This window comes from Hyperolius riggenbachi, chromosome 9 (genome assembly GCF_040937935.1).
Source record: "Hyperolius riggenbachi isolate aHypRig1 chromosome 9, aHypRig1.pri, whole genome shotgun sequence".
Lineage (NCBI taxonomy): Eukaryota > Metazoa > Chordata > Amphibia > Anura > Hyperoliidae > Hyperolius > Hyperolius riggenbachi.
Window position 1 is genome coordinate 58,301,512 of NC_090654.1, and position 26,746 is coordinate 58,328,257.

The 26,746-nt window shown below is 45.2% G+C and overlaps 1 protein-coding gene across 1 annotated transcript in view; it reads left to right on the forward strand.

Moving 5' to 3' along the window:
• SH3BP1 (SH3 domain binding protein 1) overlaps positions 1-26,746 on the forward strand; it is a 128,758-nt gene that overhangs the window by 20,731 nt on the left and 81,281 nt on the right. The window contains exons 2-4 of the mRNA XM_068252858.1: positions 6,724-6,766; positions 8,389-8,493; positions 11,766-11,842. Of these exons, the coding sequence (XP_068108959.1) occupies positions 6,724-6,766; positions 8,389-8,493; positions 11,766-11,842 (225 nt within the window). The remainder of the gene's footprint in view (positions 1-6,723; positions 6,767-8,388; positions 8,494-11,765; positions 11,843-26,746) is intronic.

A 26,746-nucleotide genomic window follows, 5' to 3' on the forward strand; every position in this document is an offset into this window, starting at 1 on the left:
GTGTGTGTGTATGTCTGTGTGTATGAATGTGTGTGTTTCTGTCTATGTCTGTGTGTGCGTGTGTGTGTGTGTGTGTGTGTGTGTGTGTGTGTGTCTGTGTCTGTGTGTGCATCTTTGTGTGTGTGTGTGTGTGTGTGCGTGCATGTCTGTATGAGTATGAGTGTGTGTGTCTGTCTGTGTCTGTGTGCATGTCTGTGTGTGTGTGTGCATGTCTGTGTGCATGAGTGTGTGCGTGTCTGTCTGTGTCTGTGCGTGCATGTCTGAGTGTATGAGTGTTTGCGTGTCTGTCTGTGTGTGCATATCTGTGTGTATAAGTGTGTGCGTGCGTGCGTGCGTGTGTGTGTGTGTGTGTGTGTGTCTGTGTGTATGAGTGTGTGCGTGTCGGTCTGTGTGAGCATATCTGTGTATAAGTGTGTGTCTGTCTGTGTGTGCATATCTGTGTGTATAAGTGTGTGCGTGCGTATGTGTGCATGTCTGTGTGTATGAGTGTGTGTCTGTCTGTCTGTGTGTGCTTGTCTGTGTGTATGAGTGTGCGTGTGTGTGTGTGTGTGCATGTCTGTGTGCATGTCTGTGTGCATGTCTGTGTGTATGAGTGTGTGTGTGTGTCTGTGTGCATGTGTGTGTGTGTGTGTGTGTGTGTGTGTGTGTGTGTGTGTGTGTGTGTGCATGTCTGTGTATATGAGTGTGTGCATATCTGTCTGTGTGCAAAGGATGAGAAAAAGAGAGAACACCAAGAGCCCAATATAGTGTAGTATGTACTGGTAAGGTATAATTGATAGAGTAATAATATTAATTTAATACTCACAAACCAGGGTTACCAAGTAGGCAACCACTGTCAAAGCAGGTGGGGAGATTGTCCTGACCCCACTCAGGATTAAAAAGTCGCTCTCTGTAGTGGAAGAAGGAAGGGTACAACCCTCCACCAAGGGTGGACTTAATGTAGATAATAGGATAACAGAGGCGCCAATAGGATAAAAAACACTAAAAGAACTTAAAAACCCATCTTGGTAATAGAGGAGGCAGTGGTGGACTCACCCCCTCCAAGCAGAACACACGACTGTGGATTTTCAGTCAAAACAATTTTATTGGATACTCCAAATAAAGTGCAACGCGTTTCACGGGATACAAACCCGCTTCATCAGGCAATAACAGATAGGAGTAAACAGCATCTGCCAGTATCATCAACACTGATGACAGAGGCGCTCAGTGTTGATGATACTGGCAGATGCTGTTTACTCCTATCTGTTATTGCCTGATGAAGCGGGTTTGTATCCCGTGAAACGCATTGCACTTTATTTGGAGTATCCAATAAAATTGTTTTGACTGAAAATCCACAGTCGTGTGTTCTGCTTGGAGGGGGTGAGTCCACCACTGCCTCCTCTATTACCAAGATGGGTTTTTAAGTTCTTTTAGTGTTTTTTATCCTATTGGCGCCTCTGTTATCCTATTATCTATATCTGTCTGTGTGTGCATGTCTGTGTGTATGAGTGTGCGCGTGTCTGTGTGTGTGTGTGCATGTCTGTGTGTGTGCATGTCTGTGTGTATGATTGTGTGCGTGTCTGTGTGTGTGTGTGCATGTCTGTGTGTATGAGTGTGTGCATATCTGTCTGTGTGTGCATGTCTGTGTGTATGAGTGTGTGTGTGTCTGTGTGTGTGTGCATGTCTGTGTGTATGAGTGTGTGCATATCTGTCTGTGTGTGTGTGTGTGTGTGTGTGTGTGTGTGCATGTCTGTGTGTATGAGTGTGTGTGTGTGCATGTCTGTGTGTAGGAGTGTGTGTGTGTGTGCATGTCTGTGTGTAGGAATGTGTGTGTGTCTGTGTCTATGTGTGCATGTCTGTGTGTATCAGTGTGTGTGTGTGTGTGTGTGTGTGTGTCTGTGTGTGTATGTGTGTATGCCTGTGTGAATGAGTGTGTGTGTGTCTGTGTGTGTCTATGTGTGCATGTCTGTGTGTATCAGTGTGTGTGTGTCTGTGTGTGTGTATCAGTGTGTGTGTCTGTGTGTGTGTATGAGTGTGTGTGCATGTCTGTGTCTATGTGTGCATGTCTGTGTGTATCAGTGTGTGTGTGTGTCTGTGTGTAAATACTGGCAGAACTGGATGTTTGCGCAGGGCTAATCAGATTTTAAAACTAAAAATTAATTACCTGACAGGTAAGTAATTAATCTAGATGATAATTATTGATCATTAACCACCCACATCTGATCAGTCCTGTGTAAAATTCTGGCTCAGCCCAAGGGTGTTTACAGTCATTGGCCTCAATTCTCTAAGCATTACCTCATTTGCTAAGGCAGAAAACAGCTGATTTTACTGATCACCTTTACAAATGTCAATTCACTAAACCTTTTACCGCACTGAAAAATAAAATGACTGACTTGTGCGGTAAATACCTCAAGAAATTGCAATTCACAAATATTCAAACATCTGGTAAATCGAGTAAAGTTGTTCAGTATTTATCTCCAGCGCTGATCAGCTGGTAATTCAAAATCTCCATGTGGTAACATTGACAGATGTAACAGACAGCCAATGGGGAGAGTCACACAGCCCTGTTTCTCACCCCATTTGATCCGATACTCTGGTGGGTGGGACTTTAGAATGGAGAAGAAGACATTTAAAAAGGCTTTTCAGTATCCCTTTAGATGTGCATATCTGTATACTGATACACAGAAGAGCTCCCCCTAGTTAGCAGAGAGGATGCTGGGGATGCACTGGACAGAAAATAGAATGGTAAGAGAAGACTGATAGCTTGCTGCCTGACCTGCTACACAACTGGTGTGACTACAGAGTAGTGAATTGAAGCAATTCAAGGATAGGAGACGCCCGTGTAGTGTATTTGATGTTCCCTTATACTATACAAGTCTCCTTGTATAAGGGAACATCAAATACACTACACGGGCGCCTCCTATCCTTCTTGAAATACGATTTTGTATCACCCCAGTGGGGTTCTTCACGACTATCCAGGAGTGAAGTCTTTTTTCCAAAGGAGCAGCGACCAACCCTCTAAAAGGCCGAGTGGGGATGGTACTTCCCTACATGCCATACAGAGTGGTTGCGTGGAATAGCAACCCACACAGTAGTATAACTACTACTCTTATTTTTAATTCATTTTTCTTGAAGATAATACACCAGAAGGGCAACTGGTACCCCTGTGTTTTTTTTCTTTTCTCTCCTCTCTGTACCAGTGTTGCCAACCGCCCGTAAATTTACGGGCAGCCCGTAATTTTTGATACAAATTAAGCTGCCCGTGAATTCCGTAAGGAATTCAGTAGCGTCCGTAAAAGGGCGTCTGTTGCAGGAAGACAGCAGCGCAGTGGAGGAAGAGCTGTGGGCAGCGGTGGAGAAGGGGGGCAATCTCCCCGCCCCCTTCTCTCACCTTAGTGCTCTTACCTTCTGTCTCGCTTCTGCGCCGGAAGTTCTGCTGCTCTGGTCTGGACCAGACCAGAGTAGCGGCAAATCATCCCGCGCCGGCGACGAGACGCAGGTAAGTTCCGCTCGCTGCCGCCTGCCACTGCCAGCCACTCGTCACTTAGTTCAGGAGGGGAGAGCGAGCGAGGGAGAGCACTAAGGTGAGAGAAGTCGGGGGGGGGGGGGGAATTGCCCCCCTTCTCCGCCGCTGATGCCACAGCTCTCCCTCCACTGCACTGCTCCCCTCCTGCTTTGGGGGGGTCACCTGGCTTCCCATGGGCACATATACCTCTGGCTACATCTACTAGGCACATATAACCCTGACTACATCTACTGGGCACATATAACCCTGGCTACATCTACTGGGCACATATAACCCTGGCTACATCTACTGGGCACATATAACCCTGGCTACATATACTGGGGACATATAACCCTGGCTACCCATGGGCACATATACCTCTGGCTACATCTACTGGGCACATATAACCCTGGCTAGTGGCTACATCTACTGGACACATATAACCCTGGTTACATCTACTGGGCACATATAACCCTGGCTACATCTACTGGGCACATATAACCCTGGCTACATCTACTGGGCACATATAACCCTGGCTACATCTACTGGGGACATATAACCCTGGCTACCCATGGGCACATATACCTCTGGCTACATATACTGGGCACATATAACCCTGGCTACATCTACTGGGCACATATAACCCTGGCTACATCTACTGGGCACATATAACCCTGGCTACATCTACTGGGCACATATAACCCTGGCTACATATACTGGGCACATATACCTCTGGCTACATATACTGGACACATATAACCCTGGCTACATCTACTGGGCACATATAACCCTGGCTACATATACTGGGCACATATAACCCTGGCTACATATACTGGGCACATATAACCCTGCCTACATATACTGGGCACATATAACCCTGCCTACATATACTGGGCACATATACCCCTGCCTACATATACTGGGGACAAATACCTCTGGCTACATATACTGGGCACATATACCCCTGCCTACATATACTGGGGACATATACCTCTGGCTACATATACTGGGCACATATATCTGCTGGCTACATATACTGAGGACACTGGCTGTTTGCCATTATGTGCATTTACTGGTGAAAAGCTGTCTCTTATGTGCATTTACTGGTAAAAAAAACTGTCTCTTATGTGCATTTACTGGTGAAAAGCTTTCTCTTATTATATGCATTTACTGGTGAAAATCTGTCTCTTATTATGTGCATTTACTGGTGAAATGCTGTCTCTTATTATGTGCATTTACTGGTGCAAAGCTGTCTCTTATTATGTGCATTTACTGGTGAAAAGCTGTCTCTTATTATGTGCATTTACTGGTGAAAAGCTGTCTCTTATGTTCATTTACTGGTGAAAAGCTGTCTCTCATTATGTGCATTTACTGGTGAAAAGCTGTCTCTCATTACGTGCATTTACTGGTGAAAAGCTGTCTCTCATTACGTGCATTCACTGGTGAAAAGCTGTCTGTCATTACGTGCATTTGCTGGTGAAAGGCTGTCTCTTATGTGCATTTACTGGTGAAAAGCTGTCTCTTATTATGTGCATTTACTGGTGAAAAGCTGTCTCTTATTATGTGCATTTACTGGTGAAAAGCTGTCTCTCATTATGTGCATTTACTGGTGAAAAGCTGTCTCTCATTACGTGCATTTACTGGTGATAAGCTGTCTCTCATTACGTGCATTCACTGGTGAAAAGCTGTCTGTCATTACGTGCATTTACTGGTGAAAGGCTGTCTCTTATGTGCATTTACTGGTGAAACTCTGTCTCTCATTATGTGCATTTACTTGCCATGCCCACTTTAGTCACCGCAAATTTCCTCGAACATGTTGCCCCCTACCCATTTGACTGCCCCCTCATATGTGCCAGTCTAGAACCGGCCCTGTACCCCTGCCTACATATACCCCTGGCTACCTGTACCCTGGGCACATATACCCCTGGGCCCTGGCTACCTGTACCCTGGGCACATATACCCCTGGCTACCTGTTCTGGGGACATCTATACCCCTGGCCACCTATTCTGGGGACACCTATAGACCTGGGGCTGCCTATTTTTGGGGAACCACTGCTGTCAGATTAAATGTATTTTGGGGAACTGCTGCCAGATTATGTGTATGTTGGGGGAATCGCTGCTGCCAGATTACATCTATTTTTTGGGAACCACTGCCATATTATCTGTATTTTGGAAGAACCTCTGCCAGATTACGTGGATTTTTGGTGAAATGCTGTAAGATTACATGTATTTTGGGGGAAGGGGGGGAAACACTATGGCAGAGCTCAAACTTCCCTGGCAGACCTTTCAGAGCAATATTAAAATCATGTATATTTGGCCCCACCCATGACCACGCCCACAACCTGTTGCGTGGTCACGCCCATTTTTTTGGCGCGCAGCGCGTAGCGGGTTTTTGTCAGTAAAAAAAATCTTTTGTCAGTAAATTTTTAGGTATTTGTCAGTAAAAAATAACGTGAAAGGTTGGCAACACCGTTACTGTACTTGTTACAGCCCCTGAATTGAAGCATGTTTTTTTCTGTATATTACCGAACTTCTACCGCATACGTGAAATCTTAGTGAATTTGGAAAAATTCCGGATGCTGTATTTTTCCTACCAAAATTATTTTACCGAACTGCCCTTAGTGAATTGAGGCCATTGTACAAAATAAAAGAGGCAGAAAACGGCCCATGGACCAGCAGTGGGCTCGGACGGGTGGTTGGGGACACCTGCTATATATTATACTCTATTTTATACACAAGTGCTAAAACAATTCTGACCTAGATCTTTTACTCAATACTTCCCCTGTTGGGAAGCACTTAATTCTGACTGAACTGTGATTAAATTTACCTTTATGGGTGGCCTATAGCCTATTCCTAAGTGCAACTCAATGCAGTCCTAGCAAAGCAGGCCTATTTGGTTAATGGCTGACTTTCAGATAATGAAGTCACATAGGTGGTTTAAATTGAGTGCTCATAAATTGTTACACCTCCTAATACCAACATGTTTCGCCCTTGAGGTATGGATTTGTCAGGGGCTAAACAAAAAAAAAGTGTGCAGTAAAACATGATGATGGATGGCTCTGACTTGAACACATCATACTACACTAAATAGTTTGTTCATTTGATTTATGTGGTGGGAGACTTATGTTCTTTATATTTTACTGCATCATATAGTACCAGACTAATAACTGACTCAGAATATAATTGATTGACAAGCTGTGTAACCAGACAGTCATCCTACTCTTTTCACTGTCCTTCTAGATCACAAGATGTCACCGACCTGCTACCTGAAGACTTACTGCTGGTAAGTGGCTGTTACTAAATTATTACATACACTGTTGCCAAAAACGGGAAGCTATTGCTGTGAATGCCACTTTACCTGCTTTTCTCTATCACCATATAGGGATACTGGCATAATCTCGTGGGCAGACGGAACTCGGGAGGAGGTTGGAATGTGTCATCTGAGTGCCGGAAAATAAAAAAAACTGCGGCTGTATGGTTCTCATTGGAAGAATATGGCCAACGTTTCGGAGCCACATAGGATCCCTTTATCAACGCAATGTTTGCTCAGAGGCAATGTTTGCTTGGAAAAAAAGTTCCTGCAGAGGAAGTGGCTGCTGCTGATCCCAAATGAATACACATCGCTCACTGCGAGTGTCTAGAGGAGCCAGACTCCCACTTCCTCTGCAGGAACTTTTGTACAGCAGCAGACAGAACTTTGCCTCCAAGCAAATATTGCCTTGATAAAGGGGTCCTACGTGGCTCTGAAACGTTGGCCATATTCTTTTACATGGAACCAGTAAAGATTAACATTGGATGTGGCAGGTCTTTTCCTTGTTGAATACTTCATAGAGAGCGTCATCCCTCTTTTTCAGCTGTTGCACTCCCCTTAAAGACTATGGGTTTGATTCTTTAGTGTGTGCGAGACAATACTACAAATGTGATGGTCTCAGTAGAAGTGAACAGAAGTAGGTAAGGCAGGGGATATAGTAATGAAGTTTACGCTCTCATGCTCAGTGTCGGACTGGGAGCTGGAAAAGCTAAGAAAATCCACTTGCTGGCCAAGCAGCAGTAATCAGGTGTTGGTGCTCACATTGAAGACTTGCTGCAGGTTTCTATTGGGAGTGATAGCACAGGGTTTCTGCTGCTTGGCCAGCAGGTGGATTTCCTCAGTTTTTCCACCTCCCAGTCCAACACTGGTCATGCCCCCTCCATAGTCATCAAGACCAAGGCCAGATTTATTATTTTTCCGTCCTTAGGCCAAGTATGTTAGGGCTCTTCTTCCAAGTGCAGAAGTGCCTCTCTAATTCCATGTGCAGCCCCCTCTTCCATGTGCATCTATATCAGAAGTCCCCAATAAGTCGATCGCGATCTACCAGTAGATCGTGACCACCCTCTGAGTAGATCGCGGCCTGGAGGAAACTCCTTGCAGATAGTGCCCTGGCTGGGATATGAACCAGGGACCCTCCTCCTTTGGCCCTTGATCTTTCCCAGCATCAGGGTCTTCTCCAATGAATCCTGCCTTCTCATTATGTGTCCAAAATATTTCAGCTTAAGTATTGCTCCTTCCAATGAACAGTCAGAGTTGAGTTCTTTAAGGATTTACTGATTGGATATTCTTGCAGTCCAAGGGACCCCCAGATGTCTTTTCCAGCAACATAATTAGAAGGGGTTGATTCTTTGGCTGTCAACCTTCCATATGGTCCAACTCTCACAACCATACATTACCACTTGTAAAACCATTGCTTTGACTATATGGAACACCTTTGTTAACTAGGTGACAAATTGAATGTGTAAAGAAGACATGTGTAATTTTCTTTTGTTCATACTTGCCAGTGCAGGAGTTCCACTTGTACTACTGTCTATTGTTTGGGAGGAGCTGCCATTCAGTTATTGATGAAGCTGTCTTGTCTCTGTTTTTTCCAGGCAGACCAGCAGGTGGAGGCGGTGAAGAGAGCAGCTCATCTTGTCGGGAAACGGTTGTCGAGCTGTATACAGAGTACTCTGAGCTCAGACTTCGAAAAGCGCTTGGTAGGACAGTGGGGCTGATTTAACTAATGATAGACAACAGTGAAAAACACTGGAGGACATTAGTGTGCTAGTAACCTTGGACTGGAGTTTGTCTGCTGTTAGGTAGCAAAATATTTCACCCTTGCCTGGGTTATATTCACAGTGGCCGCATCCACATTAGAGTTGGGCCGAACCTCCGATTTTAGGTTCGCGAACCTGGTTCGCGAACTTTCGCGGAAGGTTCGGTTCGCGTTAAAGTTCGCGAACCGCAATAGACTTCAATGGGGATGCGAACTTTGAAAAAAAAAAATAATTATGCTGGCCACAAAAGTGATGGAAAAGATGTTTCAAGGGGTCTAACACCTGGAGGGGGGCATGGCGGAGTGGGATACATGCCAAAAGTCCCGGGGAAAAATCTGGATTTGACGCAAAGCAGCGTTTTAAGGGCAGAAATCACATTGAATGCTAAATGACAGGCCTAAAGTGCTTTCAAACATCTTGCATGTGTATACATCAATCAGGTAGTGTAATTAAGGTACTGCTTCACACTGACACACCAAACTCACCGTGTAACGCACCGCAAACAGCTGTTTGTGTAGTGACGGCCGTGCTGGACTGGTGCGCACCATGGCGAGAGTGCAGGTTTTGGTGGCTTTACAGCCCATATGGTCGCCTGGCTGATGTAGCTGAATGACAGAACAGTGACTGTCCAGCTGATCAAATTTGGTCTGACCACAATGAGGCAACGACCTTATTATCGTGGGTGTGCCCCCCGAGACACTCATCTAGGCGCCGGTCATTGCTTCATTGTGATACGCAAGCCCCTTCACCACGGCAAGGTAATGATCACGAAGGGGAATGGGCGCATGTACATGCCTTTTCTTTTGTTGTTGCAGCTGCCCGCAGTGCAGCCAGAAACAGGTATGCAGTGGTGGGTTCACAGCACAGGTATGCAGTGGTGGGTTCAATGAACAGGTATACAGTGGCGGGTCCACTGAACAGAACAGGTATGCAGTGGCAGGTTCACTGAACAGGTATGCAGTGGTGGGTTCACAGCACAGGTATGCAGTGGTGGGTTCACAGAACAGGTATGCAGTGGTGGGTTCACAGCACAGGTATGCAGTGGTGGGTTCAATGAACAGGTATACAGTGGCGGGTCCACTGAACAGAACAGGTATGCAGTGGCAGGTTCACTGAACAGGTATGCAGTGGTGTGTTCACAGCACAGGTATGCAGTGGTGGGTTCACTGAACAGGTATGCAGTGGTGGGTTCACAGCACAGGTATGCAGTGGTGGGTTCACAGCACAGGTATGCAGTGGTGGGTTCACAGCACAGGTATGCAGTGGTGGGTTCACAGAACAGGTATGCAGCCAGACAGGAACAAGTTAAGCCTAACTAATCTTTCCCTGAGAGACAGTCTGCAGCAGCTCGCCCTACTCTCACTAACGCAGGCAGCACACGAGTGACCGTAATGGCCGCCGCTGCCTGCCTTATATAAGGGGGGGGGTGGGGCTCCAGGGGCTAGTGTAGCCTAATTGGCTACACTGGGCCTGCTGACTGTGATGTAGAGGGTCAAAGTTGACCCTCCATGTGCATTATGGGGTGAACCGAACTTCCGCAAAGGTTCGCCTGCGGGACGCGAACGCGAACCACTGAAGTTCGCATGGAACCGTTCGCAGGCGAACCGTTCGGCCCAACTCTGATCCACATGAGACAATTATGTGTTTTTTTAGTTTTTTTTCAAGTTCCAGTGCCCCTATTCATGTGTTGCAGCTCTCCAATACCCGTGTACATATAATTAAGGAGTTGGGAAATTTGGGTGTACGGTGAATCCGAATAACGTCTCACCTTGCTCCTGCAAAAGTCCCAGTGGCATTAATTACAATCTCCGCTTCAGGCCGCCGTGGACTGTGGGGTAAGACGTAATTTATCTATTGCTGGCAGGTAAATTACACTGTTTTTAGCATAATTTGGGCTCTGTCTCTTGACGACACCCACATTACTGCCTGAGCACCACTATAGCCGTAATTCCCATTACAGCTTATGGCGGAGCCTGGTACGCCCAAATCTCCAGCAATGTTTTTGCCTGACCCGCCAATGCCCACCATACAGCATTCTAAAGCCCCCGTACTATATCTCTATGGTCCTTATTTAATTCACCTTTTCTCCAAACTTTTCAATATTTTCACACCTAATCAGGGCTGGATTACCGACCAGGCAAATGAAGCATTAGCTTGGGGCCCCATTAAGAGTCTAAGGGCCCCATCAGCCAACCAAGGAGCAAGCAACTTACCTACTATCCTACTATCAGCCGCTCCCTAGCTGGATCTCCTCCATGCCTCAACTCCTCTCAGCACTCTGCTGACTCTGCAGCAGCATGTGATCCAGCCCAGATGAACGAGCGAGCAATCAGCGGCCGTTGCTATGGTGATGGGGCCGCATGCCAGCCCTGCTCACTCCAGCCCGGCCTGTGCAGTCAGACGTAGACATCATCAGTCTACGTCTGACTGCACAGGCTGGGCTGGGCTGGAGAGAGCGGGCTCGCACGTGGCCCCATCACCATAGCAACGGGCGCTGTTTGCTCACTCGTTCGTCTGGGCTGGATGACGTGCTGTTACAGAGTTCAGAGAGGAGTTGCAGCACAGAGGGGCTCCAGCCAGGGAGCGGCTGATAGTAGGATAGTAGGTAAGATGCTTGCTCCTTGGTTGGCTGCATTTCGGGGGGGAGGGGACCAATCTGCAAGTCCACTTAGGGCCCCATTCAGCCTTAATCCGGCCCTGCACCTAATCAATAAAATGCCATTGAAACCACCAGTAAGAAAATAGCAACAAAATAATGACTGTTGAGACAGACTGGGGGACACCGAGGAACTGTGTATGACTGCTAAGATAGAAAAGAGGACCACCAGTGACTTTTGGAAAAGATTTGCCTTGTGCCTGCTGACAGAGACTGGGGGCCAGCAGTTCCTGTTGATAGAGACTTGAGGCTATGTTTGTAATCTGACAGGAATTCTGTTCTGTACCTTACCATTTGAAGAATTGATGACCACTTCATTTGTGTGTACAATACTGCAGTCACACGAGCATTTATATATTAGGCCTTCAGCAACCTTGCATTGTTCTAAAATGCGAGGAAAGTAGTCTTTTACCATCTAACAGTAGCACCTTTAAAAATATCCAGCTCAAAAGATTTTCTTATATCCTCTAGTGTTCTATCTATCTATCTATCTATCTATCTATCTATCTATCTATCTATCTATCTATCTAATTGACAGTGAGCTGTTTATTTGCAGAAAAAACTTGCCTTGATGTCTTTGTCTTCCGCCATGGCAGAGTCTCTGAAGGAATTGGAGAGCGAGTCCAGTCTTAGGTAAGTGTCATGAAGACCCGGTTCCTTGGAAAGGGATTGTGAAGGAACAGCAGGGGATATAGGATGGAGGGTGGTTGGAGATGCACAATATAAGATGGAGGAAGGAACAGAAGAGGACATAGGATTTAGGGTGGTTGGAGACAAACAATAAAAGATGGAGGAAGGAACAGCAGGGGACATAGGATGGAGGGTAGTTGGAGACACACAATATAAGGTGGAGGAAGGAACAGAAGAGGACATAGGATGGGGGGTGGCTGGAGACACACAATATCAGATGGAGGAAGGAACATAAGAGGACATACAAGTGGCTTCCAAAAGTATTTGGCCCCCTTGAAGTTTTCCACATTTTGTCACATTACTGCCACAAACATGAATCAATTTTATTGGAATTCCACATGAAAGACCAATACAAAGTGGTGTACACGTGAGAAGTGGAACAAAAATCATACATGATTCCAAACATTTTTTAGAAATCAATAACTGCAAAGAGGGGTGTGCATAATTATTCAGCCTCCTTTGGTCTGAGTGCAGTCAGTTGCCCATAGACATTGCCTGATGAGTGCTAGTGGCTAAATAGAGTGCATCTGTGTGTAATATCTCAGTACAAATACAGCTGCTCTGTGCTCTGTGACGACCAAAGAGTTTGTCTAAGATAATATTGGGAGCAACAACACCATGAAGTCCAAAGAACACACCAGACAGGTCAGGGATAAAGTTATTGAGAAATGTAAAGCAGGCTTAGGCTACAAAAAGATTTCCAAAGCCTTGAACATCCCACGGAGCACTGTTCAAACGATCATTCAGAAATGGAAGAAGTATGGCACAACTGTAAACCTAGCAAGACAAGGCTGTCCACCTAAACACACAGGCAGAACAAGGAAAGCGCTGATCAGAAATGCAGTCAAGAGGCCCATGGTGACTCTGGACGAGCTGCAGAGATCTACAGCTCAGGTGGGGGAACCTGTCCATAGGACAACTATTAGTCTTGCACTGCACAAAATTGGCCTTTATGGAAGAGTGGCAAGAAGAAAGCCATTGTTAACAGAAAAGCATAAGAAGTCCCATTTGCAGTTTGCCACAAGCCATGTGGAGGACACAGCAAACGTGGAAGAAGGTGCTCTGGTCAGATGAGACCAAAACTGAACTTTTTGGCCAAAATCCAAAACGCTATGTGTGGCGAAAAAGGAACATTGCACATCACCCTAAACACACCATCCCCACTGTCAAATATGGTGGTGAAAGCATCATGTTCTGGGGGTGCTTCTCTTCAGCAGAGACAGGGAAGCTGGTCAGAGTTGATGGGAAGATGGATGCAGTGGCGCACGGAGGGGGTTGTTCTGAGTGTCTAGAACACCCCCCTGCACCGGGACCGGAAGTGGGGCTGCCGCATGGCCCGGCCGGCTGGGGAGAGAAGACAGAAGAAAATGATGGAGGCGCCAGCCGCACTAATAAGGGATGCGGGAGCCGGCTTTATTCCTCGCTCCCTCACTCCCTCTGAATGCCCCTCACCTGCGGTGAATGTGTGCCGGCTCCCCCATGAGTGTGTGCGCAGCGGAGCGGTAGGGCCTCTTACCGCAGATCAGGCGCACCAGCAACTGGAGTCTCATGCTTCCTGTTTACCATGACGTCACAGGAAGCATGAGACTCCAGTTGCTGGTGCGCCTGATCTGCGGTAAGAGGACCTACCGCTCCGCTGCGCACACACTCATGGGGGAGCCGGCACACATTCACCGCAGGTGGGGGCATTCAGAGGGAGGGAGGGAGCGAGGAATAAAGCCGGTTCCCGCATCCCTTATTAGCGCGGCTGGCGCCTCCATCATTTTATTCTGTCTTCTCCCCCGGGCAATCTTCTCCCCACACAGGGGGCGGGCACCTTCCTTCACCTATCTTATACTGGGGGGCATATACCTATCTAATCTATACTGGGGGGCATATACCTATCTAACCTATACTGGGGGGCATATACCTATCTAATCTATACTGGGGGGCATATACCTATCTAACATATACTGGGGGCATATACCTATCTAACCTATACTGGGGGGCATATACCTATCTAACCTATACTGGGGGGCATATACCTATCTAACCTATACTGGGGGGCATATACCTATCTAACCTATACTGGGGGGCATATACCTATCTAATCTATACTGGGGGGCATATACCTATCTAACCTATACTGGGGGGCATATACCTATCTAACCTATACTGGGGGGCATATACCTATCTAACCTATACTGGGGGGCATATACCTATCTAACCTATACTGGGGGGCATATACCTATCTAACCTATACTGGGGGGCATATACCTATCTAATCTATACTGGGGGGCATATACCTATCTAATCTATACTGGGGGGCATATACCTATCTAACCTATACTGGGGGCAACTATATGGGCTACCTATACTGGGGGGGACCTATAGCTGGCTACCTATACTGCGGGCACCTATACCTGTCTCCACGTTGGGGGCGCATTTTACGCCCTCACCCTGGGTGCAATTTAGCCTAGAAACTGCTAGTATTTGGCTCCACCCACACCATATTTTGGCCACGCCCACACGCCACTTTCAGGAACCCCCCCCCTTGGAAATCCTGGATTTGCCCCTGGGATGGAGCCAAATACAGGGCAACCTTGGAAGAAAACTTCTTGGAGTCTGCAAAAGACTTGAGACTGGGGCGGAGGTTCACCTTCCAGCAGGACAACGACCCTAAACATAAAGCCAGGGCAACAATGGAATGGTTTAAAACAAAATATATCTATGTGTTAGAATGGCCCAGTCAAAGTCCAGATCTAAATCCAATCGAAAATCTGTGGCAAGATCTGAAAACTGCTGTTCACAAATTCTGTCCATCTAATTTGAATGAGTTGGAGCTGTTTTGCAAAGAAGAATGGGCAAGGATTTCAGTCTCTAAATGTGCAAAGCTGGTAGAGACATACCCTAAAAGACTGGCAGCTGTAATTGCAGCAAAAGGTAGTTCTACAAAGTATTGACTCAGGAGGCTGAATAATTACGTACACCCCACTTTGAAGTTATTTATTTGTAAAAAATGTTTGGAATCATGTATGATTTTTGTTCCACTTCTCACGTGTACACCACTTTGTATTGGTCTTTCACGTGGAATTCCAATAAAATTGATTCATGTTTGTGGCAGTAATGTGACAAAATGTGGAAAACTTCAAGGGGGCCAAATACTTTTGCAAGCCACTGTATGATGGAGGGTGGTAGGAGACACACAATATAAGATGGAGGAAGGAACATAAGAGGACATAGGATGGGGGTGGTTGGAGACACACAAAATAAGATTGCGGAAGGAACAGCAGAGGAGATAGGACTATTGAAGAAATAAGATTATCTGTCATACATCTGTCCGGGCCACACACGATACAATAAAATGATCCGATTTTACAGTAATTCGATAAAAACGATCGTATCTCCCGAAAAAATCGAAAGCTTTTTTTTTCATTCAACTGAAAAATCAGATCGGATTTCCCGTTTTCTTCGATTTTAATCGATCCGGACTGCCAGATATTTTTCTTCAATCTTTCTAAAGATTGTATGGTGTGTGTTGGATTGTCAATTTATTAATATACACACCCTAGCAATTTTGTTAGAGTTTCCAATCATTTTTAGCATAATTGGGGGAAAAATTGAACCTAGGTGTGTGGTACATTGGTCATATTTTTGAAATGTTACAATCAGTCAGAAAAATTGATTGCAATTCTTAAATTGAACAGATATTTAAAAAATTGTATGGTATGTGGCCACCTTTACAGAATAAAATGTCCACATTACCTTCAATACTTTACTGCAAAGTACAACAATATTTGCTTATGAGTAAAATTAAATGCAATTTAGGTAACAGACTTTGTTTGTCTCTACAGTGTGATCTCTGATAAGCATGTTGATCTTTGAACTGTATTCAGAATTGCTATGATTGCTTAGTTTTGTCTTTAAATGTCCTAGGGATTTTTTTTTAGCCTTTACCTGTTTGACTAAGGGTAGCCACATATTAACCACTTGAGGACTCAGCCTTTACCCCCCCCTTAAGGAGCAGCGCTGTTTTTTATGATCTGTGCAGGGTGGGCTCTGCAGCCCCCAGCACAGATCAGGTTGCAGGCAGAGCGATCAGATCACCCCCCTTTTTTCCCCCCTATGGGGATGATGTGCAGGGGGAGTCTGATCGCTCCTGCCTGCCTGGGTGTTGCGGGGGGGCACCTCAAAGCCCCCCTCCGCGGCGAAAATGCCCCCTCCCTCTCCTCCCTCTCACCCCTGGTGATCGGGGATGCACAGGACGCTATCCGTCATCTGCCACATGACGGCGATCCCCGGCCGCTGATTGGCCGGGGATCGCCGATCTGCCACGCCGTTGAATGTAAACAAAGGAGACAAACGTCTCCTGCGTTTACATTTAGTCTGCGAGCCGCGATCAGCAGCTCGCAGGCTATTCACGGAGACCCGCTCCGTGATCTAACAGGAAACGGCCGCTCGCGCGAGCGGCATTTCCTGATTAATTAGGGAGGCACCTGGCGACGCAGATGTGCGTCGCTGGTCCTCCAGCTACCACTTTGCCGCCACACGGTATGAGTGTGCGGTCGGCAAGTGGTTAACCACTTGCCGACCGCCTACTTCATATTGGCGGCGGCAAAGTGGCAGCCCCAGGACCACGTAACGCAGAATGGCGTCAGGTCCTGGGGCACTCTTTGGCCGGGGATCGCGCGCTGGGATGCGCGCGCATCCGCCGGCAATAGGCTCCGCCCACCCGCGACGTCAACCCACCGGCCAATCGGAAGCGCCGGCGGGTTGTTAACCCGACGATCCCCGGATAGGAAGCGTATAATACGCTTTGTAATGTTTACAAAGTGTATTATACAGGCTGCCTCCTGCCCTGGTGGTCCCAGTGTCGGAGGGACCACCAGGGCAGGCTGCAGCCACCCTAGTCTGCACCCAAACACACTGATCTGCCCCCCCCTGCCCCCTGATCGCCCACAGTACCCCTCAGACCCCCCCCCTGCCCACCCCCCAGACCACCATTTGCACACAATCACCCCCCTAATCACCCATCAATCACTCCCTGTCACTATCTGTCAACGCTATTTTTTTTTTTAGTCCCTAAACTGCCCCCTGCTCCCTCCTGATCACCCCCCCCACCCCTCAGACTCTACCCAGACCCCCCCAGACCCCCCCCCCCTGTGTACTGTATGCATCTATCCCCCCTGATCACCTGTCAATCACCCGTCAATCACCCGTCAATCACCCCCTGTCACTGCCACCCATCAATCAGCCCCTAACCTGCCCCTTGCGGGCAATCTGATCATCCACCCACACCAATAGATCGCCCGCAGATCCGACATCAGATCACCTCCCAAATCCATCGTTTACATCTATTCTCTCCTCTAAACACCCACTAATTACCCATCAATCACCCATCAATCACCCCCTATCACCACCTGTCACTGTTACCCATCAGATTAGACCCTTGCGGGCACCCAATCTCCCGCCCACCGCTCAGATTGCCCTCAAACCCCCCCTTATCAATTCGCTAGTGCATTATTTACATCCGTTCTTCCCTGTAATAACCCACTGATCACCTGTCAATCACCCCCTGTCACTGCCACCCATCAATCACCCCCTGTCACTGCCACCCATCAATCAGCCCCTAACCTGCCCCTTGCGGGCAATCTGATCACCCACCCACACCAATAGATCGCCCGCAGATCCGACATCAGATCACCTCCCAAATCCATCGTTTACATCTATTCTCTCCTCTAAACACCCACTAATTACCCATCAATCACCCATCAATCACCCCCTATCACCACCTGTCACTGTTACCCATCAGATTAGACCCTTGCGGGCACCCAATCGCCCGCCCACACGCTCAGATTGCCCTCAAACCCCCCCTTATCAATTCGCCAGTGCATTATTTACATCCGTTCTTCCCTGTAATAACCCACTGATCACCTGTCAATCACCCCCTGTCACTGCCACCCATCAATCACCCCCTGTCACTGCCACCCATCAATCAGCCCCTAACCTGCCCCTTGCAGGCAATCTGATCACCCACCCACACCAATAGATCGCCCGCAGATCCGACATCAGATCACCTCCCAAGTGCAGTGTTTACATCTCTTCTCTCCTCTAAACACCCACTAATTACCCATCAATCACCCCCTATCACCACCTGTCACTGTTACCCATCAGATTAGACCCTAATCTGCCCCTTGCGGGCACCCAATCACCCACCCACACCTCAGAACGCCCTCAGACCCCAGCCCTGATCACCTCGCTAGTGCATTGCTTGCATCTATTTCCCCCCTCTAATCACACCTTGAGACACCCATAAATCACCTCCTGTCACTCCCTAGCACACCTACCCATCAGATCAGGCCCTAATTTGCCCCGTGTGGGCTCCTGATCACTCGGCCAAACCCTCAGATCCCCCTCAGACCCCCTTCCGATCACCTCCCCAGTGCATTGATTGCATCTATTTTCCCCTCTAACCGCCCCCTGAGACACCCATCAATCACCTCCTGTCACCCCCCTAGCACTCCTATCCATCAGATCAGGCCCAATACATCCTGTCATCTAAGAGGCCACCCTGCTTATGACCGTTTCCACAAAATTTGCCCCCTCATAGACCACCTGTCATCAAAATTTGCAGATGCTTATACCCCTGAACAGTCATTTTGAGAAATTTGGTTTCCAGACTACTCACAGTTTTGGGCCCGTAAAATGCCAGGGCAGTATAGGAACCCCACAAGTGACCCCATTTTAGAAAGAAGACACCCCAAGGTATTCTGTTAGGTGTATGATGAGTTCATAGAAGATTTTATTTTTTGTCAAAAGTTAGCGGAAATTGGATTTTTATTGTTTTTTTCACAAAGTGTCATTTTTCACTAACTTGTGACAAAAAATAAAATCTTCTATGAACTCACCATACCCCTAATGGAATACCTTGGGGTGTCGTCTTTCTAAAATAGGGTCACTTGTGGGGTTCCTATACTGCCCTGGCATTTTAGGGGCCCTAAACCGTGGGGAGTAGTCTAGAAAACAAATGCCTCAAAATGACCTGTGAATAGGACGTTGGGCCCCTTAGCGCACCTAGGCTGCAAAAAAGTGTCACACATGTAGTATCGCCATACTCAGGAGAAGTAGTATAATGTGTTTTGTGGTGTATTTTTACACATACCCTTGCTGGGTGGGAGAAATCTCTCTGTAAATGGACAATTGTGTGTAAAAAAAATCAAAAATGTGTCATTTACAGAGATATTTCTCCCACCCAGCATGGTTATATGTAAAAATACACCACAAAACACATTATACTACTTCTTCTGAGTACGGCGATACCACATGTGTGACACTTTTTTGCAGCCTAACAGTGCTAAGGGGCCCAAAGTCCAATGAGTACCTTTAGGATTTCACAGGTCATTTTGAGACATTTGGGTTCAAGACTACTCCTCACGGTTTAGGGCCCCTAAAATGCCAGGGCAGTATTGGAACCCCACAAATGACCCCATTCTAGAAAGAAGACACCCCAAGGTATTCCGTTAGGAGTATGGTGAGTTCATAGAAGATTTTATTTTTTGTCACAAGTTAGCGGAAATTGATATGTATTGGTTTTTTTTTCACAAAGTGTCATTTTCCGCTAACTTGTGACAAAAAATTTTTTTCTATGAACTCACCATACCCCTAACAGAATACCTTGGGGTGTCTTCTTTCTAAAATGGGGTCACTTGTGGGGTTCCTATACTGCCCTGGCATTTTAGGGGCCCTAAACCGTGAGGAGTAGTCTAGAATCCAAATGCCTCAAAATGACCTGTGAATAGGACGTTAGGCCCCTTAGCGCACCTAGGTTGCAAAAAAGTGTCACACATGTGGTATCGCCGTACTCAGAAGAAGTAGTATAATGTGTTTTGGGGTGTATTTTTATACATACCCATGCTGGGTGGGAGAAATCTCTCTGTAAATGGACAATTGTGTGTAAAAAAAATCAAATAATTGTCATTTACAGAGATATTTCTCCCACCTAGCATCTGTATGTGTAAAAATACACCCCAAAACACATTATAATACTTCTCCTGAGTACGGCGGTACCACATGTGTGGCATTTTTTTGCACCCTAACTGCGCTAAGGGGCCCAAAGTCCAATGAGTACCTTTAGGATTTCACAGGTCATTTTGCGACATTTGGTTTCAAGACTACTCCTCACGGTTTAGGGCCCCTAAAATACCAGGGCAGTAGAGGAACCCCACAAATGACCCCATTTTAGAAAAAAGACACCCCAAGGTATTCCGTTAGGAGTATGATGAGTTCATAGAAGATTTTATTTTTGTCACAAGTTAGCGGAAAATGACACTTTGTGAAAAAAAACAATTAAAATCAATTTCCGCTAACTTGTGACAAAAAAAAAATCTTCTATGAACTCACCATACTCCTAATGGAATACCTTGGGGTGTCTTCTTTCTAAAATGGGGTAATTTGTGGGATTCCTATACTCTCCTGGCATTTTAGGGGCCCTAAACCGTGAGGAGCAGTCTTGAAACGAAATTTCTCAAAATGACCTGTGAAATCCTAAAGGTACTCATTGGACTTTGGGCCCCTTAGCGCAGTTAGGGTGCAAAAAAGTGCCACACATGTGGTATCGCCGTACTCAGGAGAAGTAGTATAATGTGTTTTGGGGTGTATTTTTCCACATACCCATGCTGAGTGGGAGAAATATCTCTATAAATTGACAATTGTGTGTAAAAAAAAATAAAACAATTGTCATTTACGGAGATATTTCTCCCACCCAGCATGGGTATGTGTAAAAATACACCCCAAAACACATTATACTACTTCTCCTGAGTACGGCAATACCACATGTGTGGCACTTTTTTGCAGCCTAACTGCGCTAAGGGGCCCAAAGTCCAATGAGCATCTTTAGGCTTTACAGGGGTGCTTACAATTAGGCACCCCCCAAAATGCCAGGACAGTGAACACACCCCACAAATGACCCCATTTTGGAAAGTAGACACTTCAAGGTATTCAGAGAGGAGCATAGTGTGTCCGTGGCAGATTTCATTTTTTTTTGTCGCAAGTTAGAAGAAATGGAAACTTTTTTTTTTGTTTTGTTACAAAGTGTCATTTTCCGCTAACTTGTGACAAAAAATAAAATCTTCTATGAACTCACCATGCCTCTCACTGAATACTTTGGGATGTCTTCTTTCCAAAATGGGGTCATTTGGGGGGTATTTGTACTATCCTGGAATTTTAGCCCCTCATGAAACCTGACAGGTGCGCAGAAAAGTCAGAGATGCTTGAAAATGGGAAAATTCACTTTTGGCACCATAGTTTGTAAACGCTATAACTTTTACCCAATCCAATAAATATACACTGAATGGTTTTTTTTTTATCAAAGACATGTAGCAGAATAACTTTCGCGCTCAAATGTATAGGAAATTTTACTTTATTTGAAAAATGTCAGCACAGAAAGTTAAAAAAGTCATTTTTTTGACAAAATTCATGTCTTTTTTGATGAATATAATAAAAAGTAAAACTCGCAGCAGCAATCAAATAGCACCGAAAGAAAGCTGTATTAGTGACAAGAAAAGGAGGTAAAATTCATCTAGGTGGTAGGTTGTATGACTGAGCAATAAACCGTGAAAGCTGCAATGGTCCGAATGGAAAAAAAGGCTCTGGTCCTTAAGGGGTTTTATGACTGCAGTCCTTAAGTGGTTAAAGAGAACCTAAAGTCAACAAAAAAAAAATGAGATTAGCTCACCTGGGGCTTCCCTCAGCCCCCTGCAGACGATCGGTGCCCTCGCAGCCCCGCTCCGATGGTCCAGGACCCGCCGGCGAACACTTCCGTTTTGGCCGTCATCGGCCGACAGGCATGGGAACGCGAGTGATTGTTCGCGTTCCTAGCCTGTATATCGCCCCCTATGCTGCTATTGCGGCCTCCTGGCCGCAATAGCAGCATAGGGGGCGATATACAGGCTGGGAACGTGAACAATCACGCGAACAATCACTCTTGTTCCCATGCCTGTTGGCCGGTGATGAACAAACCGGAAGTGTTCGCCGGCGGGTCCTGGACCATTGGAGCGGGGCTACGAGGGTACCGATCGTCTGCAGGGGGCTGAGGGAAGCCCCAGGTGAGTTAATCTCATTTTTTTTTGTTGACTCTAGGTTCACTTTAAGGGCTTGTTCACACTAGGGGCGTTTTCAGCTTTGTTTCAAGCGCAGGCGATTTTTAAAATCGCCCACAAAACGCTGGCGCAAGGAATCTCTATGACAAGGTTCATATCAGCGCGGTTCGTGCGCTGTGCATTCAGCAAAGCGGTGCCTGTACCATTTTTGGGGCATTTTTACTATAATGGAAGGTATAGGAAGAGCGATAAACGCTCACAAAACCGCAATTGTGTTTGCGTTTTTGAGAATAAATACATTGTATTTATTCTTTTCTGGGTCAAAGAGTTCACTTCCTGACTTGCGTCATGGAGTGAATTACAAAACCGCTCTGGAAAAGCACTTAGAAAAGCGCTTTTACCAGAAATGCAGCGCGCTGTGGAGCGCCGGGAGGGGGGAAAAAACGCTTGCGTTTTTTCAGATTTAGGTGTGAATGAGGCCTAATAGTTTGCCATCCAATGTTTCAAAAAGATAGATCCCTGTCTGATCTGAATCTGATCAGAGAGGGATCTATTACTTCTATGCACTGCACATAGATCTTCAATAGATTTCGGCCAAAATCGATTGGAATTACGATTAGTGAGATGTGTTGGGGAATCAAACGAGGAAAATGATTGAGTGTGTGGCTAGCTTAAAGTGGGATACAACTCTGACATAACATTTAAAGAAAATGTGTTTTCCTACTTTTTATTACCCATACAGTTATCATATTTGCTTTTGTGCATAAGTAATATTGTCTGTCTACAAATTCCCAAAGTACAGTTTATCTGCTCTGAAAGCTGCCATTTCATTTTATTGCATAGCTGCTGTATTTATATTATAAAATGTATCTAATGATCACTTCTCAGCTGCGCACATAATAGAAGCAGAAAGAGCTCAGTTTCAGCACTTCGCTAATATTTACTAAATGTGTCTGACAAAGGAATGTAAACATAGATAATGTAATCACCTGATGTGGCCAGAAGCCGCCCACTGAAGCAAGGAGCTTTCCACTGCAGAGCAAATGCTGTGTTTAAGTGTTTGAATGCTGTTCTGCTGCAATTTATTTGTGGTTGTAGATTTTATGCTGTAAATAATCTTTTACAACAAAGAGGAAAAGCTGAGTTTCAGACCACAGGTCAACCCCATTTTCCTGAACATATTTGGTTCTAGATTGGAGCTGTTTTTTCTAAGGCTCTGTTGTTTGCACAGAGGATATCTTAGCCAATTCACCTTCCTCTTTGATAGTGTCACTTTCAGTCTTCTCTTGATTTTTGATATGGAACACATCTTGATTTTCTTAAAATAATATCTGACCAACATGAGAGCTAATATTCTTTGTACCTTTTCACGTTTAACGTGTATGTAGAAAAGCAGATTTTGTGAAAGCGGTAAAGTCTAATCTTGGTGTTTTGGAGATATTTTTCTCTACCAGATAGATCATTCTGAACAAAAGTTCAGCTTTCATTATTATAGTTTCAGCATGTTCAGCTTTTCCTGCCTTCGTTGCCACACTACACATGTAGGTGAAAGAGTCTGCGTTTTGTAGCACCTTACCCTTCCACTTTGAGAAAAGTATCTATAATTACCCGTGTAACAGTGTTAAATAAATATTGGTGTGACTTATTCCACAAATCAATGATTCTGTGAATAAACAGAAGAAAAAAATAGAAATTGTTATTTCTCACTTAATCTGCCACCACAGCAGCCACACTTTAGTACAGAAGTTAGAGAGGAACTGTAACCAAAGATTGAACCTCATTCCAATAGCTGATACCCCCTCCCGTAGCTGATACCCCCTTTCCCATGAGAAATATTTTCATTTTCTCAAACGGATCATCAGGGGGCTCTGTATGGCTCATATTGGGGTGAAACCCCTCCCACAGTGTGATGTCAGCACCTAGGTACTGACATCACACTTTGGAAGCCTTGTTGCATTGTGGGAAAAATATTACCCATATTTCACTATATGAATTAAGCAGCAGAATATCAGTACATTTACCGATATTAATAAAAATAATAATAATCCAAACATTTGTTTAGAATTTTTCTCCTGTGGAACTCAAAGCGTTTAAAAGCTGCAGCCACTAAGCGTGCACACAAAGCACCACCCTTCAGTGTTAGGAAGTCTTGCCTTGGACTTCTTACTGAATAGGTACTGATTACTAACAACAAAAAAATATCTCTCTAACCTGAATCTAAAACATAACTTTTAATAAATTCCTAAAACTCGACACATATAATTGGCTGCAATACCATAAATTACACTTGCAAGTAATTGCTAGGCCTGCTTTGTCGGCATATGACTGGACAACCTGGATTGCCCAAGGCTCATAGCAATACTGATAATGATAAAATCATTATCAGTATTGCTATGAGCCTTGGGCAATCCAGGTTGTCCAGTCATATGCCGACAAAGCAGGCCTAGCAATTACTTGCAAGTGTAATTTATGGTATTGCAGCCAATTATATGTGTCGAGTTTTAGGAATTTATTAAAAGTTATGTTTTAGATTCAGGTTAGAGAGATATTTTTTTGTTGTTAGTAATCTAAGTTCAGGTCTGTTGTATCATTTAAATTTGTGGGTGCCCTGACACCTTTTTCTCCATATCCCTGAATCTTTTTACGCTAGAAAAGATGGCAGGTTTTCTAGATACTATCCCTGATGTTGATAGTTTAATTGCTGAAGCGAAACAGGTCTTTTCGTTGGAGGAGCCTGATCAGGCCACCCCCCCAGTCACTGTCACCCCAGATTCAGAAATCAATGATGCGTTCAGAACTATATTCAATGTTTACAAAGAACATAACAGGAGCTGGTGGGAAATAACGAGTTTTAATACTTACCTTAAAGAAAAGATCACGGTGCGAGGTCTTAGGAATTTGGTTACCCCTCATAAGCATACAGAAAATAGTGAATTTATGGATGGGTGGAATAAATTAAAGACAAAGCAAAGTCTTGAATTGATGGCATTTTTAAGGGACTATGAGTTGAAGGAACTGGAAAAAATAAATAAAAAACTGGCAGAGGAACATAGGAAGGTTCTGAACTTTAAATTGCATCCTGCCTATAAGGACCTTGAGGAAAAACTACAGAATAAAGTTCACAATCATAAAGAATCAATTAAGAGTAAAAAACACAAGAAATACACTCGTGATTGTAAAGATTTCAAATATAATAAAATATATGATTGGGGTCGCACCCCTAAAAAACCTACACCGCAACCAGCCTCTGGACAAACAGATACAGAAACTGACATCAACACCGAGTCAGATAGTGAACATAACTCTGAACCAGAATCAGGGGAAATAAACAAGGTCCCCAAAAAACCCAAGGGGAGGGGGAGACCAAGGAGCCAAAAACCGAAACCAATAGGCACCCCGAGAGATCTACGCAACAGGGAAAAGTGGGGGTACAAACCCCGTTATTGGAAACACAGGGAGGAGGAATGGTGACTGATATAGTCACCTCTGATAAGATGAAAATCATTAATTTAACCGACTATATCTTGAATGAAACTGAACTGAATGTACTATCAAAAGGCCTTTCTTTTGTGCCATCTTCTCAGTTTGATTTATTTGAGGCTGTTAAGGACATCAATTTATTTGCCAGGAAGTTAGCAATTAAGAAATTTATGAATACACCGAGTGCACAGAGTAGAAGTGAATTTAGGAGAGACGAAGAAGCTTTAGCTAATCTTAATGATCTCCTGGAAGAAAATACATCGGGAGAGATACGTAAATGCATACCAGTTAGCAATTTACAAGCAAAAAGCAAATTCTGTCCGCCCATTAGTCAATATTCATCCATACAAACCTTTGTGGATGTGGTTACTAGGGAACTTGAGGATTTAGCAAAGAGAGGGAATAAGGACAAAAATGCCATGAATAATCTCAGTCCCAGTGAGAAAAAAGCCCTGGACGATCTGTCAAGTAACAGTGATCTTATAATTAAAAAATCTGACAAAGGTGGGAATATTGTGGTCATGACTAGAGTGAGCTATGTAGAGATGTGCAACAGACTCCTTATGGATGATAAACAATACCGAAAGTTGAGGCAAAATCCGACGATGAAATTCCAGGCTGAATTCGAGGCTTTTTTGAAGGATGCACGTGACAAGGGTGTCCTTGATAAGGGGGATTTTGAACGTATCAATACAAAACATCCCACCGTCCCGGTATTTTATGCACTTCCTAAGGTTCATAAGGATTTATTGTCTCCACCAGGTAGACCCATTGTGGCAGGGAATAACAGCTTGACTGAAAATGCCAGTAGATATATTGATTTTTTCCTCAGACCATTTGTGGAAAGCTTGCCCTCATATTTGAGAGACACAATGGATCTGCTTAATAAGCTACATGACATTAAAATCACAGCAGACACCTGGCTGGCATCACTGGATGTAGAATCCCTGTACAATAATATTCAACACAATCTAGGGATCAATGCAGTCGATTATTTCTTGAAGTCTCGGAGTATATACGTGAGGGAACATTCATTATTCCTTTTGGATCTGTTGAGATATATACTTACCCACAACTATTTTCTCTTCCAGAACCAGTTTTTTCTACAGGAAAGGGGTTGTGCGATGGGGACGGCGTGTGCCCCCTCTTATGCCAACCTCTTCCTAGGCTGGTGGGAGGATGTGACGGTTTTTGGTGAGGACCTGGCGGTGTATGCATCACACATTTTATTCTGGGGCCGTTTCATAGATGACGTATTCATCTTGTGGGACGGCCCCAGGGACATGTTCTT